Source organism: Bombina bombina, chromosome 4, assembly GCF_027579735.1.
Source record: "Bombina bombina isolate aBomBom1 chromosome 4, aBomBom1.pri, whole genome shotgun sequence".
In the NCBI taxonomy this organism is placed as follows: domain Eukaryota; kingdom Metazoa; phylum Chordata; class Amphibia; order Anura; family Bombinatoridae; genus Bombina; species Bombina bombina.
In genome coordinates this window covers 1,236,847,123-1,236,861,995 of record NC_069502.1, presented here as the reverse complement: position 1 = coordinate 1,236,861,995, position 14,873 = coordinate 1,236,847,123, and the positions used below count along the sequence as shown (strand labels likewise).

General features: G+C 47.2%; 1 protein-coding gene across 1 annotated transcript in view; it reads right to left on the bottom strand.

Moving 5' to 3' along the window:
* The window catches only part of PEX6 (peroxisomal biogenesis factor 6), a 548,800-nt gene that overhangs the window by 110,075 nt on the left and 423,852 nt on the right, over positions 1-14,873 (bottom strand). The window contains exon 11 of the mRNA XM_053712827.1: positions 3,097-3,173. Coding sequence (XP_053568802.1) covers positions 3,097-3,173 — 77 coding nt within the window. The remainder of the gene's footprint in view (positions 1-3,096; positions 3,174-14,873) is intronic.

Below are 14,873 nucleotides of genomic sequence, written 5' to 3'. Positions count from 1 at the left end.
AGCAGCATGAGATGTCACAGAACTAGAGGAGGAGCATGAGGTGTCACAAAACTAGAGGAGCAGCATGAGATGTCACAGAACTAGAGGAGGTGTCACAGAGCTAGAGGAGGAGCATGAGATATCACAGAACTAGAGGAGCAGCATGAGATATCACAGAACTAGAGGAGCAGCATGAGATGTCACAGAACTAGAGGAGCAGCATGAGATGTCACAGAGCTAGAGGAACAGCATGAGGTGTCACAGAGCTAGAGGAGGAGCATGAGATGTCACAGAACTAGAGGATCAGCATGAGATGTCACAGAGCTAGAGGAGCAGCATGAGGTGTCACAGAGCTAGAGGAGGAGCATGAGATGTCACAGAACTAGAGGAGCAGCATGAGATGTCACAGAGCTAGAGGAGCAGCATGAGACGTCACAGAACTAGAGGAGCAGCATGAGAGGTCACAGAACTAGAGGAGCAGCATGAGAGGTCACAGAGCTAGAGGAACAGCATGAGGTGTCACAGAGCTAGAGGAACAGCATGAGGTGTCACAGAGCTAGAGGAGGAGCATGAGGTGTCACAGAGCTAGAGGAGGAGCATGAGATGTCACAGAACTAGAGGAGCAGCATGAGAGGTCACAGAACTAGAGGAGCAGCATGAGAGGTCACAGAACTAGAGGAGCAGCATGAGAGGTCACAGAGCTAGAGGAGCAGCATGAGATGTCACAGAGCTAGAGGAGCAGCATGAGATGTCACAGAACTAGAGGAGCAGCATGAGATGTCACAGAACTAGAGGAGCAGCATGAGATGTCACAGAACTAGAGGAGCAGCATGAGATGTCACAGAACTAGAGGAGCAGCATGAGATGTCACAGAACTAGAGGAACAGCATGAGATGTCACAGAACTAGAGGAGCAGCATGAGGTGTCACAGAACTAGAGGAGCAGCATGAGATGTCACAGAACTAGAGGAACAGCATGAGATGTCACAGAACTAGAGGAGGAGCATGAGATGTCACAGAACTAGGGGAGCAGCATGAGATGTCACAGAACTAGAGGAGCAGCATGAGATGTCACAGAACTAGAGGAGGAGCATGAGATGTCACAGAACTAGGGGAGCAGCATGAGATGTCACAGAACTAGAGGAGCAGCATGAGATGTTACAGAACTAGAGGAGCAGCATGAGATGTCACAGAACTAGAGGATCAGCATGAGATGTCACAGAACTAGAGGAGCAGCATGAGGTGTCACAGAACTAGAGGAGCAGCATGAGATGTCACAGAACTAGAGGAACAGCATGAGCTGTCACAGAACTAGAGGAACAGCATGAGCTGTCACAGAACTAGAGGAACAGCATGAGATGTCACAGAGCTAGAGGAGCAGCATGAGATGTCACAGAGCTAGAGGAGCAGCATGAGATGTCACAGAACTAGAGGAGCTGCATGAGATGTCACAGAACTAGAGGAGGAGCATGAGATGTCACAGAACTAGGGGAGCAGCATGAGATGTCAGAGAACTAGAGGAACAGCATGAGATGTCACAGAACTAGAGGAGGAGCATGAGATGTCACAGAACTAGGGGAGTAGCATGAGATGTCACAGAACTAGAGGAGGAGCATGAGATGTCACAGAACTAGAGGAGGAGCATGAGATGTCACAGAGCTAGAGGAGCAGCATGAGATGTCACAGAACTAGGGGAGTAGCATCAGATGTCACAGAACTAGGGGAGTAGCATGAGATGTCACAGAACTAGGGGAGTAGCATGAGATGTCACAGAACTAGAGGAGCAGCATGAGATGTCACAGAACTAGAGGATCAGCATGAGATGTCACAGAATTAGAGGAGCAGCATGAGATGTCACAGAGCTAGAGGAGCAGCATGAGATGTCACAGAACTAGAGGAGCAGCATGAGATGTCACAGAACTAGGGGAGTAGCATGAGATGTCACAGAACTAGAGGAGCAGCATGAGATGTCACAGAACTAGAGGAGCAGCATGAGATGCCACAGAGCTAGAGGAGCAGCATGAGGTGTCACAGAACTAGAGGAGCAGCATGAGATGTCACAGAGCTAGAGGAGGAGCATGAGATGTCACAGAGCTAGAGGAGGAGCATGAGAGGTCACAGAACTAGAGGAGCAGCATGAGGTGTCACAGAACTAGAGGAGCAGCATGAGGTGTCACAGAACTAGAGGAGCAGCATTAGGTGTCACAGAACTAGAGGAGCAGCATGAGATGTCACAGAACTAGAGGAGCAGCATGAGGTGTCACAGAGCTAGAGGAGGAGCATGAGATGTCACAGAGCTAGAGGAGGAGCATGAGATGTCACAGAACTAGAGGAGCAGCATGAGATGTCACAGAACTAGAGGAGCAGCATGAGATGTCACAGAGCTAGAGGATCAGCATGAGATGTCACAGAACTAGAGGAGCAGCATGAGATGTCACAGAACTAGAGGAACAGCATGAGATGTCACAGAACTAGAGGAGCAGCATGAGATGTCACAGAGCTAGAGGAGCAGCATGAGATGTCACAGAACTAGAGGATCAGCATGAGATGTCACAGAGCTAGAGGAGCAGCATGAGATGTCACAGACCTAGAGGAGCAGCATGAGATGTCACAGAACTAGAGGAGCAGCATGAGATGTCACAGAACTAGAGGAGCAGCATGAGAGGTCACAGAACTAGAGGAGCAGCATGATATGTCACAGAACTAGAGGAGCAGCATGAGATGTCACAGAACTAGAGGAGCAGCATGAGATGTCACAGAACTAGGGGAGCAGCATGAGATGTCACAGAACTAGAGGAGCAGCATGAGATGTTACAGAACTAGAGGAGTAGCATGAGATGTCACAGAACTAGAGGAGCAGCATGAGATGTCACAGAGCTAGAGGAGCAGCATGAGATGTCACAGAACTAGAGAAGCAGCATGAGATGTCACAGAACTAGAGGAGCAGCATGAGATGTCACAGAGCTAGAGGAGCAGCATGAGATGTCACAGAACTAGAGGAGCAGCATGAGATGTCACAGAACTAAAGGAGCAGCATGAGAGGTCACAGAGCAAAAGCAGAAGATGGGTAAAATAAAAGGAGAGACAAAGTTAAGAGAAAAATAAAGAAATTTCTTACCAGGAGCGTCTTGTCCTTGCACAAGCAATGCGTCCAGCATTAGCCAAAAGAGCACAAAGATCGCCCAAAACAAAACCCTGCGGAAGAGACCGTCTTACTCATTTAAGCAACGCAAGACCTGGCATTGCCACAAACCACTAGCACTGACACACAACACAACTAGTACAGACCTGGCATTACCACAAACCACTAGCACTGACACACAACACAACTAGTACAGACCTGGCATTACCACAAACCCCTAGCACTGACACACAACACAACTAGTACAGACCTGGCATTACCACAAACCACTAGCACTGACACACAACACAACTAGTACAGACCTGGCATTACCACAAACCACTAGCACTGACACACAACACAACTAGTACAGACCTGGCGTTGCCACAAACCACTAGCACTGACACACAACACAACTAGTACAGACCTGGTGTTACCACAAACCCCTAGCACTGACACACAACACAACTAGTACAGACCTGGCATTACCACAATCCCCTAGCACTGACACACAACACAACTAGTACAGACCTGGCATTACCACAAACCACTAGCACTGACACACAACACAACTAGTACAGACCTGGCATTACCACAAACCACTAGCACTGACACACAACACAACTAGTACAGACCTGGCATTGCCACAAACCACTAGCACTGACACACAACACAACTAGTACAGACCTGGTGTTACCACAAACCCCTAGCACTGACACACAACACAACTAGTACAGACCTGGCATTACCACAAACCACTAGCACTGACACACAACACAACTAGTACAGACCTGGCATTACCACAAACCACTAGCACTGACACACAACACAACTAGTACAGACCTGGCATTACCACAAACCACTAGCACTGACACACAACACAACTGGTACAGACCTGGTGTTACCACAAACTACTAGCACTGACACACAACACAACTAGTACAGACCTGGTGTTACCACAAACCACTAGCACTGACACACAACACAACTAGTATAGACCTGGCATTACCACAAACCACTAGCACTGACACACAACACAATTAGTACAGACCTGGCATTACCACAAACCACTAGCACTGACACACAACACAACTAGTACAGACCTGGCGTTACCACAAACCACTAGCACTGACACACAACACAACTAGTACAGACCTGGCATTACCACAAGCCACTAGCACTGACACACAACACAACTAATACAGACCTGGCGTTACCACAAACCACTAGCACTGACACACAACACAACTAGTACAGACCTGGTGTTACCACAAACCACTAGCACTGACACACAACACAACTAGTACAGACCTGGCATTACCACAAACCACTAGCACTGACACACAACACAACTAGTACAGACCTGGCATTACCACAAACCACTAGCACTGACACACAACACAACTAGTACAGACCTGGCGTTACCACAAACCACTAGCACTGACACACAACACAACTAGTACAGACCTGGCGTTACCACAAACCACTAGCACTGACACACAACACAACTAGTACAGACCTGGCGTTACCACAAACCACTAGCACTGACACACAACACAACTAGTACAGACCTGGTGTTACCACAAACCACTAGCACTGACACACAACACAATTAGTACAGACCTGGTGTTACCACAAACCACTAGCACTGACTGTTATGGTATAACCCGGATATCGAGGGTTAATACCAGATGAAAGATGCCCTGAATACGGGAACAGCAACAAACAAACCCAGTTTATTCCCCGAACAGGGACAATACACGCAATCCTTCTCTCCTGGAACAGGCAAAAGATTAATTCAAAGTAGCAATTTCCCCCAAACACGAGACCAAGCTCCATCTTGAGGGTAAAACAGGAATCTCTTTTATTGAGGGCTACATGCCCGGTATTTATGCAGGTCTCCCACCTGGTGGACACTCCCCTAGGGGACCAAATGGGAGATCGGGACAAGTATAGTAGATTAGCCAATCACAGTGACTCAGGCATAAACGCTCCCCTTGGTACCAGTAAACCCCTCCTCTCTATCCTGGAGATAATTGGGAAGAAATCCAGTTATCTCCATGGATAGAGGAAAGACGCCCTTTTACAGGATACAATAGGATTACATTACGTAACCTAATAAACAATCAAACACAAGAGAACAATGGATTCCTTCCTGGTACCTAGAAGTCTGGACTCTGGAGGTGATTAAACAAGGTGAAAGTGTATCACCTGAACCTAATTACTGTAAACAATAGCTGATGCCAGGAAACCTGTCTCAGAAAATAGTTTCTCAAAACTGAACAAGGAGAGAGTTAACCACTTTAGTACTGTTGGATTCACGCCCTGTACCTATAATGGGCCTTATTATCGTATAGCAGGTTATGAATGTAGGCAATGAATATTAAGTTACTCCCTCTCCTCCATAAGTTATATCCCAGGATAGGATCCCCATAAGGCTTGACAGGGGGCTCCTCGAATCGGACCCCCGCATGGCTTTAGACCCCCATGTCAGCCCCCGCTCACTTGTAATAGACAGCGTCCCTGAAAGTTCTCAAAACCCTCTCAGAGACGGGAGAATTCCCTGATTAAGGTAAACGACACGTCCTATTTCTTCCATAAAGAAGAACACATAATATATAACCAGGGACACGGTATCACAATACATTGCCCCACGTTTAAGAGGGTTAGCACTGAGCTTTCGTTGACACGGCCGAAAGTGTCCCTGATAAATTAACATGGGCAAAGCGGTTTTCACTAAACACTCGCACGCAGACATATGAATTTTTAAAAAAAAAATTTTTTTAGTTTATGTTAGTGAGTGGGGATCAGCAAATAGGAAGGGTGGGATGACTTATGGAGAACCTGACTCTAAGTCGTACTGGACAAACATATTCACCTGAGAAAGCACGCAGTTTACAAACTTGAAAGACCGACACCACTGACAGAAACTCAATTTGATCACTGCTCATAGGCACATAAGGAACATGAGAAGCTAACATAGTCATAACTCCAGGCAGCGCTGTTAAAGTTAAGTATTGGCCTGAGATAGGAGATAGGACTTTCACTAATTAATTACTCAGTATGCCTTAAGACTAAACTTCTAAAAGGACGATCCCACTGGGCATGAGGCCCCCCCCCCCCTTTGTTTGCCCGTCACTGCCACTTTTCTCAGGAAAATACAGGTGAATAGCTAGACATTGTGTAATGCCCTGTCAATACGATCATGGAAATGGTAGGCTAAACCAAGCTTACACTAAGACAGAGGGCAGTCAGTTAGCACTACAGTAGGGATCTCGCTGTAGGGAGTCAGATTAGTTTGTAATACTCTAACTGGTGTACGCTCGCGCACACACAGTCTATTGATAAAGCAAGCCGGACCCTGGTCTGGATGTTAATTTTGTTAAAACTTTCGTTCTAATGATGTCATTCTTTGATTTTAACAGCTACATAAAAGTACAAATGTTATTTATAAGTCAATAAGTGAGAGCTATGGGATTACTACTCCCTTTGATACTCTTTGGTTTACCACCTCTGGATTATAGCTCCAGAACTGAGATATCGGTTTTAACGGTATCTGTGTTTAACTAATCTCAATACTCCTCCTATCCCCCTCATCTTATCCCACTGAACGCTAATAGCTACGCAACCCTCCTCCCCTTCTTTCCCCGCTAACCGCCCCTAGCCAACCTTAACAACCCCACCCCCCCCCCATTTTTTTTTCTCTCTCAAATTTATCCACACAGAGCCTGCCTAAATGGCTAGCAGACAAACCCGGATGAAGCACATTCCCATAGACCTTATAACTATCAATTTAAAGGGCTTTAATAACCCAGGGAAACGTTCCATAATTACCCGAGACCGGCACAGAATGGGAGGCAACATTATCTATATGCAAGAAACGCATTTCCCCAGGCCCAGGGAGCCCAGATGGTACAGTTGCCACTACCCGGACGCCTACTTTGCCTCCGGCCCTTCAAAAAAGAACGGAGTGGACATTTATTATTATTATTTATTATTATTTCACGCTAATACGCCTTTCCGACCCGAGCAGATCTACAGAGACCCTGAGGGCAGATATCTGATACTGACTGGCTTGCTTCACGGTAGACCTGTCAATCTGGCAAACCTGTACTTCCCTGGCAAAGCCCAAGACTCCTTTTTTTTAAAAATGTGGCCCATAAAATCCTAGGGATACAAAAAGGAATTCTATTCCTGGGGGGAGATTTTAATGCCTCCCTGAACTCTAGTTTAGACATCTCCAGTGCCCCCCACAATATAAACACCTTACCAGATCCCTCAAAAACCTAGTCCTGCACAATATTTGGCGCACTTTTCACCCTTTTACTAAAAACTTCACATTTTATTCCCATCCACACAGGAAATATACTAGGATCAATTATTTCTTTAGGAATCCTGCGGGTCTGTCAATAGTGGCCAACAGCAATCATGCACTGGTGTGTTGCTCGATCTTATGGCCAAATATGCCTGTTATACTCTTTGTGTGGAGGCTGTAAGACTCCTTATTGGATGATCCCATTCTGAAGCAGGAGCTGCAGGGACGTATTGAGGAATATTTTCACCTCAATACTGACAATGCCCTGAACCACACCACTGTGTGGGAGGCACATAAGAGTGTGATGAGGGGTGTCTTGATCAAGCATAAATCCACCTTGAGCCGGAGGAAAAGAGAGCAGTATAGCGCTCTTCTGGCTCGGGTGACTCGAAGGGAACTAGCACACAAAGAGCAACCCAGAAATGAAGCCCTGCAAGACGACCTTGCACAGGCTAGGTCTGCCCTTTTGTGTCACTTGCGGGAGGAGCAACAAAAGAAGGCACTAATCCTAAAACAACAGTTCTTTGAGCAAGGCAATAAAGCGGGGAGACTATTGGCCCGCGCAATAGCAAGGAAAAGACTAAAAGCTTGTGTGTATGAAATCATTGACAAGGCCGGGACTAAACACACAGATGGATCTTCCATCGCGAATGTGTTTGGTAGCTACTACGAAACGCTTTACAATATACACCCAATGGAGCAGCGACAGGGAATGCCCCTGCAAAAATCTGCTTCCGAACAGGACATAGTGGATTACCTGGCAAATGTGACAATGCCTAAATTTACAAACGAAGAGGCGGAACAACTTGAGACCCCATCACAAGAGAAGATATAGCCCAAGCTATTAAAGACCTTCCAGCAGGCAAGAGCCCGGGCCCAGACGGGTTCGGTGTCAGGTACTATAAAGTATTTTCAGAAGTGCTGGTACCACACCTGCTTCAAATCTTCAACCAACTATCCGAGACTCCGACGTTGCCTGGCACGATGCTAGAGGCCTTTATCACAGTTATTCCCAAACCAGATAAACCTGAGAACTTGCCCAGCAGCTATAGACCAATATCCTTGCTCAATTCTGATGTCAAAATACTAGCCAAAATAATAGCCAGTTGTAACGGTATAACGCTGGCATAAAAGGGTTAAACCGCCGTTTAGTAGATCTTCCCTTTCAGAGGCACAGCATACAGTAAATTTCCCCTCTCCCTCCCCCCAAGCATGAGTCAAAGCTCCATGGTGAGGGTCAAACAGATATCAGCAGAATGAATAGTTTATTTGAAAGCAGCACACATATTTATACACCCTGGCTTCAGGTTACAGAGGGCATTGGTTAAACAGTAAAGCAAACATATGAACAATGCATCAAACCTCTAAGAATTGTCTATTCACAGGTAAAACAGATTAACATATTAAGTACTCAGACAATCTGATGTTGGGCAGTCTAGTTAACATAATCACACAAAACACAATCAGTTTACCCAGACAGACTCCTGAGACACAATCAGATCTTAAACATACATAGAATACATCTTATTACAGAATATAGGAACAGTTCTTATTAGCTATAAAGTCTTTTATGCCCACTTGGCTTATAGAGTCACAATTGCTCCCACAAGGGGCACTCACACCCTGTACCCATCCTGTATTTATGGATACAGGGTGACATAGACATAAGACAGAGTTATGAAAGTACATGGGGTGTCCAGCATATAAAATTCCATATTTCCATGCAGTCTCTGGGTATCCTTAAGCCCATGTACCTCCAGCCCAACGAATGTTCCATAACAAGCCCTCCAATGCACAGTGGCGAGATTGGTTTCGTCACATCTCTCCCCTTTTCCAAACAGACTAACAGGGTATTTGACCTCCTGCCGGTCAGTGCCCTGGTTAGTCCAGCAACCCACCCATAAAACACAATTAGTAGTACAGCCCACCCACAATAAATGGTTACTACACCTGAGTACGGGGAAAACTTGTCAACAGCTGTGTGGGGGACTGGTACGCTGAATTGGTGGGTTGCGAGGTGGGCAGAGACCAGCTGTACTCTGCCCGGGTGCCAGCACTACCATGGAAGTAGCCTGGTGGGAGCCTGGTTGCTGGAGGGGGAGACCGACTGTCTCCCTTTTGGATACATAGCTGTGCTGCTGGAGGGGGAGACCAATCGTCTCCCCTTTGGCTAAACAGCCCTGTTGCTGGGGGACAGGACCAACTGTCCCTACCCCCTGTGCTGTAAGTGCAGAGACCACGGTCCCATCTGCACGGTTGTGGGGCTTAATGTCTCCCCCTGGTGCGTTAAGCTGCCGCTGGGGAGAGGGGGTAACAAGCTCCTCTCCCATACATACTTCCAGCCGCTGGGGAATGGAGACTGAGCTCCAAATCCACTGCATCTCACTCTGCTGATGGGGGGGCAGAACGAACTGTCTCTGCCCCCTGTAACTCAGCCTGCTGCTGGGGAATGGAGTCCGGGCTCCCAATTCCCTGCATATTCCTCTGCTGCTGGGGGACAGGACCAACTGTCTCTGCCCCCTGTAACTCAGCTTGCCGCTGGGGAATTGAGTCTGGGCTCCCAATTCCCTGCATATTCCTCTGCTGCTGGGGGACAGGACCAACTGTCTCTGTCCCCTGTAACTCAGCCTGCCGCTGGGGAATGGAGTCTGGGCTCCCAATTCCCTGCATATTCCTCTGCTGCTGGGGGACAGGACCAACTGTCTCTGCCCCCTGTAACTCAGCCTGCCGCTGGGGAATGGAGTCTGGGCTCCCAATTCCCTGCAGGACCGGTGGAGAGACCTCGGTCCCATCTCCACCGGCCACCTGGGTTCCTTCCCAGTAAATCTCCTCAATATCTTCCCAGCTGAATGGGTCTGGATCTGGGTCTTTCACCTTGTTGTCCTGCTGAGCCTTCCCAATGGAGTGGAAGAGATCTCGGTAGTCCTGCTCCAGTTCCCACTCCAGGGCTGCTAAGTGAGCCAGGTCTGGCTCTACCTCATGCGGGTCAGCCCAGTCATGCCTAGCCTCCCTCTCATAGAAAATGTCCTGAAATCTGGTCTGCGCAGGGCTCCCAAAGTCAGGCTCTGCAAAGGACTCCCATAACAAGCCAGGACCATCAAACTCCTCTCCCTCTGGTTTGTCATGCTCGGCTGTCCAGGGTATATACTGTGCCATATACCACCAGAGCGCCTGGTAGGCATCCTCCAGCCATAGCTCCTGCCATACCCGGTGCTCTAGTTCCTTCACCCATTCCTCCAGGGGCTGCTCTCCCAGGAAGGGCATCCGCAGGGCCACTTGCTTCTGCAACCGCTGCTCTTCACTGGGGAGACTCTTACCCTGCTGGTATTGTACATTATCCAGGGCCTGGTACCAGATGCCTTTCCTTAATGCATCCCGGCCATCCAGGTCCTCCTCCTCATATAACATTGCTGGTTCCATTCTGTTGCTTTTAGGGTCGCTGTACTGGGACATGCGTTGCCCCCAACTTGTAAATCCACATAATGGTGTCTCCTGTAGCTGTCCTTCTGGCTGTAGGAACAATCCCGTCGCTTGCCACCAATTGTAACGGTATAACCCTGGCATAAAAGGGCAGAGGCACAGGCAGCATACAGTAAATTTCCCCACTCCCTCCCCCCAAACATGAGTCAAAGCTCCATGGTGAGGGTCCAACAGATATCAGCAAAATGAATAGTTTATTTGAAAGCAGCACACATATTTATACACCCTGGCTTCAGGTTACAGAGGGCATTGGTTAAACAGTAAAGCAAACATATGAACAATGCATCAAACCTCTAAGAATTGTCTATTCACAGGTAAAACAGATTAACATATTAAGTACTCAGACAATCTGATGTTGGGCAGTCTAGTTAACATAATCACACAAAACACAATCAGTTTACCCAGACAGACTCCTGAGACACAATCAGATCTGAAACATACATAGAATACATCTTATTATAGAATATAGGAACAGTTCTTATTAGCTATAAAGTCTTTTATGCCCACTTGGCTTATAGAGTCACAATTGCTCCCACAAGGGGCATTCACACCCTGTACCCATCCTGTATTTATGGATACAGGGTGACATGGACATAAGACAGAGTTATGAAAGTACATGGGGTGTCCAGCATATAAAATTCCACATTTCCATGCAGTCTCTGGTTATCCATAAGCCCATGTACCTCCAGCCCAAAGAATGTTCCATAACAAGCCCTCCAATGCACAGTGGCGAGATTGGTTTCGTCACACCAGTAGACTGAACAAGTACCAGCCTCAACTTGTGTCTACAGATCAGGTGGGGTTCATTCCCGCGAGAGAAGCGCGGGACAACACTCTTCCACTGCCAATTCCATTCCACTGCCGGTAGTGTCGACGAACACTGAAAAGGCGTTTGACCGGGTTAACTGGTCATTCATGAGACTTACACTGGAGAAACTGGGATTCGGCTTGAGTTTTATCAATAGGGTGTTCTCACTCTACTCCTCACCTAATGCGAGAGTATGTGTGAATGGCATGTTCTCCAAGACATTCCAAATAACTAACGGCAGGAGGCAGGGATGTCCCCTCTCTCCCTTATTATTTGCGCTCACCATAGAAGTCCTGGCTAGTAAGATCCACACTAACATCAATATTAAAGACATCAGGGTTGGGCAAAAGGAACTTAAGTTGGCAATGTACGCCGAAGACATCTTATTAACACTTACCGACACCATCCCCTCCTTGCAGGCAGCCCCTGATGGAGGTTGAGGCCTATGGCGGAGTATCAAACTTTCTAAGTCGGAGATCCTAAACATCACAGAATCCCCATCCACATTTGAAGCCTTACGCTTGCTATGCCCCCTCAAGATTGCTACAAGTCAATTAAAATACTTGGGAATTGCCTTGACCCCCTCCCTTAAAGTCTTAGTGCACATAAACTATAAGCGTATCAGAGATGAAGTCACGAAAGACCTGGCAAATTGGAAAAATAAAAATATCTTGTGGATGGAGCGCATTCACGTTGTAAAAATGAATATATTGCCAAGAGTACTTTACGTGATGCAGACGATCCCGCTCTTGTCCGCAACTCACTTCATCCACCAGATAGTCTGAAATAGAATTGTATATTTGGAATGGCTTAAAGCCAAGAATAGGCAGGAAAACTATCTAGCTCCCTAGAGACTTGGGAATTCCCAGATTAGAGGATTATCGTAAGGCCATAGGTCTCCAACGCCTCGTCAAGATGTATCATTCATCCGGTAGTGAAGCGTGGATAGGGCTGGATAATGAGATCTTGCAGAGGGGCAATGTAGGCTCTCTCGCGTGGGTATCTCCTTCACACCATCCCAATTTAATTAAACAATACCCTTTGCTATGGGATGTCTTCCAGGACTGGGACAAGTTGATACGAGTAGAGTCGCATCTCTACTAATCATTCGCCCGTAACCCCAGTGCATGAGAACCCAGACAATGGGTTGGCAAACAAGCCCCATAGACCAGGTACTTCATACCCACTATCGGCAGTAGCTATGACAAATGCCCTTCGTCAGGGGAAACCTAAAACCCAGGATGAACTGGCTGAATGGGATGACTGGATGTTCTCTTCCTGGTTCCGAGTGGAGCAATTCCACCACTACTTTAATAACCATGGAAATGGGGCTTCGCTGTCGAGACAGAAGATTGTAACGGACCATTTTGCACACAAGGGGTTAAACCGCCGTTTAGTAGATCTTCCCTTCCAGAGACACAGGCACAGCTACTGCAGAACACCAAACTCCCGAATTGAATACAAGGGAATGCTCCAAACTCCCGAACTGGAACCTCACGAATAGCTGCTAGCAGACGAACAGGAAAAGCACCCAAGTGGCTTACACTCCTGGCAATCAGTCTCTAACAGCATACAGTAAATCCCCCCAAAGACAAGACCAGGCTCCATGTTGAGGGTCAAGCAGTGAACAGGAATCTCTGTTATTGAGGGCTACTTGCCCGGTATTTATGCAGGTCTCCCACCTGGTGGACACTCCCCTAGGGGACCAGATGGGAGATTGGGACAAGTATACTACATTAGCCAATCACAGTGACTCAGGCATAAACGCTCCCCTTGGTACCAGTAAACCCCTCCTCTCTATCCTGGAGATAATTGGGAAGAAATCCAGTTATCTCCATGGATAGAGGAAAGACGCCCTTTTACTGGATGCAATAAAAATACATTACATAAACAGGTAAACAATCAAACACAAGAAAACAATGGATTCCTTCCTGGCACCTAGCAGTCTGGACTCTGGAGGTGATTAAACAAGGTGAAAGCGTATCACCTAAACCTAATTACAGTGAACAATAGCTGGTGCCAGGAAACCTGTCTCAGGAGAGAGTTAACACCTTTAGTACTGTTGGATTCACACCCTGTACCTGTAATGGGCACAGGGTGACTTAAACATAATGCCCGAATCCATAATCCATAGGGAGGTTGACAGTTTCAGCGGTGTTCGGGAGATTAAAAAAAGAAATATGAACGGGGGAGTACGGACAGGAAATCGTACAAATCCACACAAATTAACCAGGAGAGCCACATAGTTCCAGGACAGAGGGGTCTGTCACAATTACTGAATGGCGCTCAGATCACACACATACAGTTCAATTGCCATGGAGCCAAAGTCTTTCACATAGTCTTTCGTTATACGAATGGGCTCCATGGCATAGCTATCTGGGGTATCACTGTTCAAATAGGGCAAGCACCGAACAACCCGGCCTTCGTTTCCCTGCAGGGGAAAATCAAGCGTTTCAACATGGGGCCATAGTCTAAAGGCAGCAGGCGGGCAACCAGGCTCCTCCAATGCACAGTGGCGAGATTGGTCTCGTCACAAAGACATTCTTTGAAATTCTTTGTACCACAGCACATGCACAGAGACACTTAATCTCACTTCTGTATGGCTTTCTACAGGTGGGAGGGGAGGATGTAGACACATGGCGTAGAGAGTTGGGTTCAGAGATTGGCACCAAAGCCTGGCTGAGAATCTTCGACACAGCCAAAAAGGCCTCGGTCTCCTCAAGGTAACAGGAAATGCACTACAAATTCCTTAGTCGCTGGTACTTGACCCCCCAAAGGATGCGGAGACGGGGGGACCGTCTTGCATATCTGGTGGGCATGCCCCTTAGTACGACCCTTCTGGGAAAGCGTGTTTCAGGAGAGCAGCAGGCTCTTAAATGTCATTCTACCCCTAGACCCGAACTACTTAATATACCACAAACTACCCAAAATAACCGGAAGAAGCAAAACAGCGGCTGTTTTTATTAATGCTGAATAGCATCCCAAAATATTGGAAATCACAGCTAGTCCCGGACCCGGTTGAATGGAAAGCCCGGGTCCGGGACCTGCTTGAGTTTGAGAGATATCACTATTTTAAGATGGGCAAACTTGATACTCATGAATATATGCTGGTGATCTGGGAGAGTAGAGGCCCCTAGAGCTATCTAGAATTTTAGGGACTGGTCATGACAG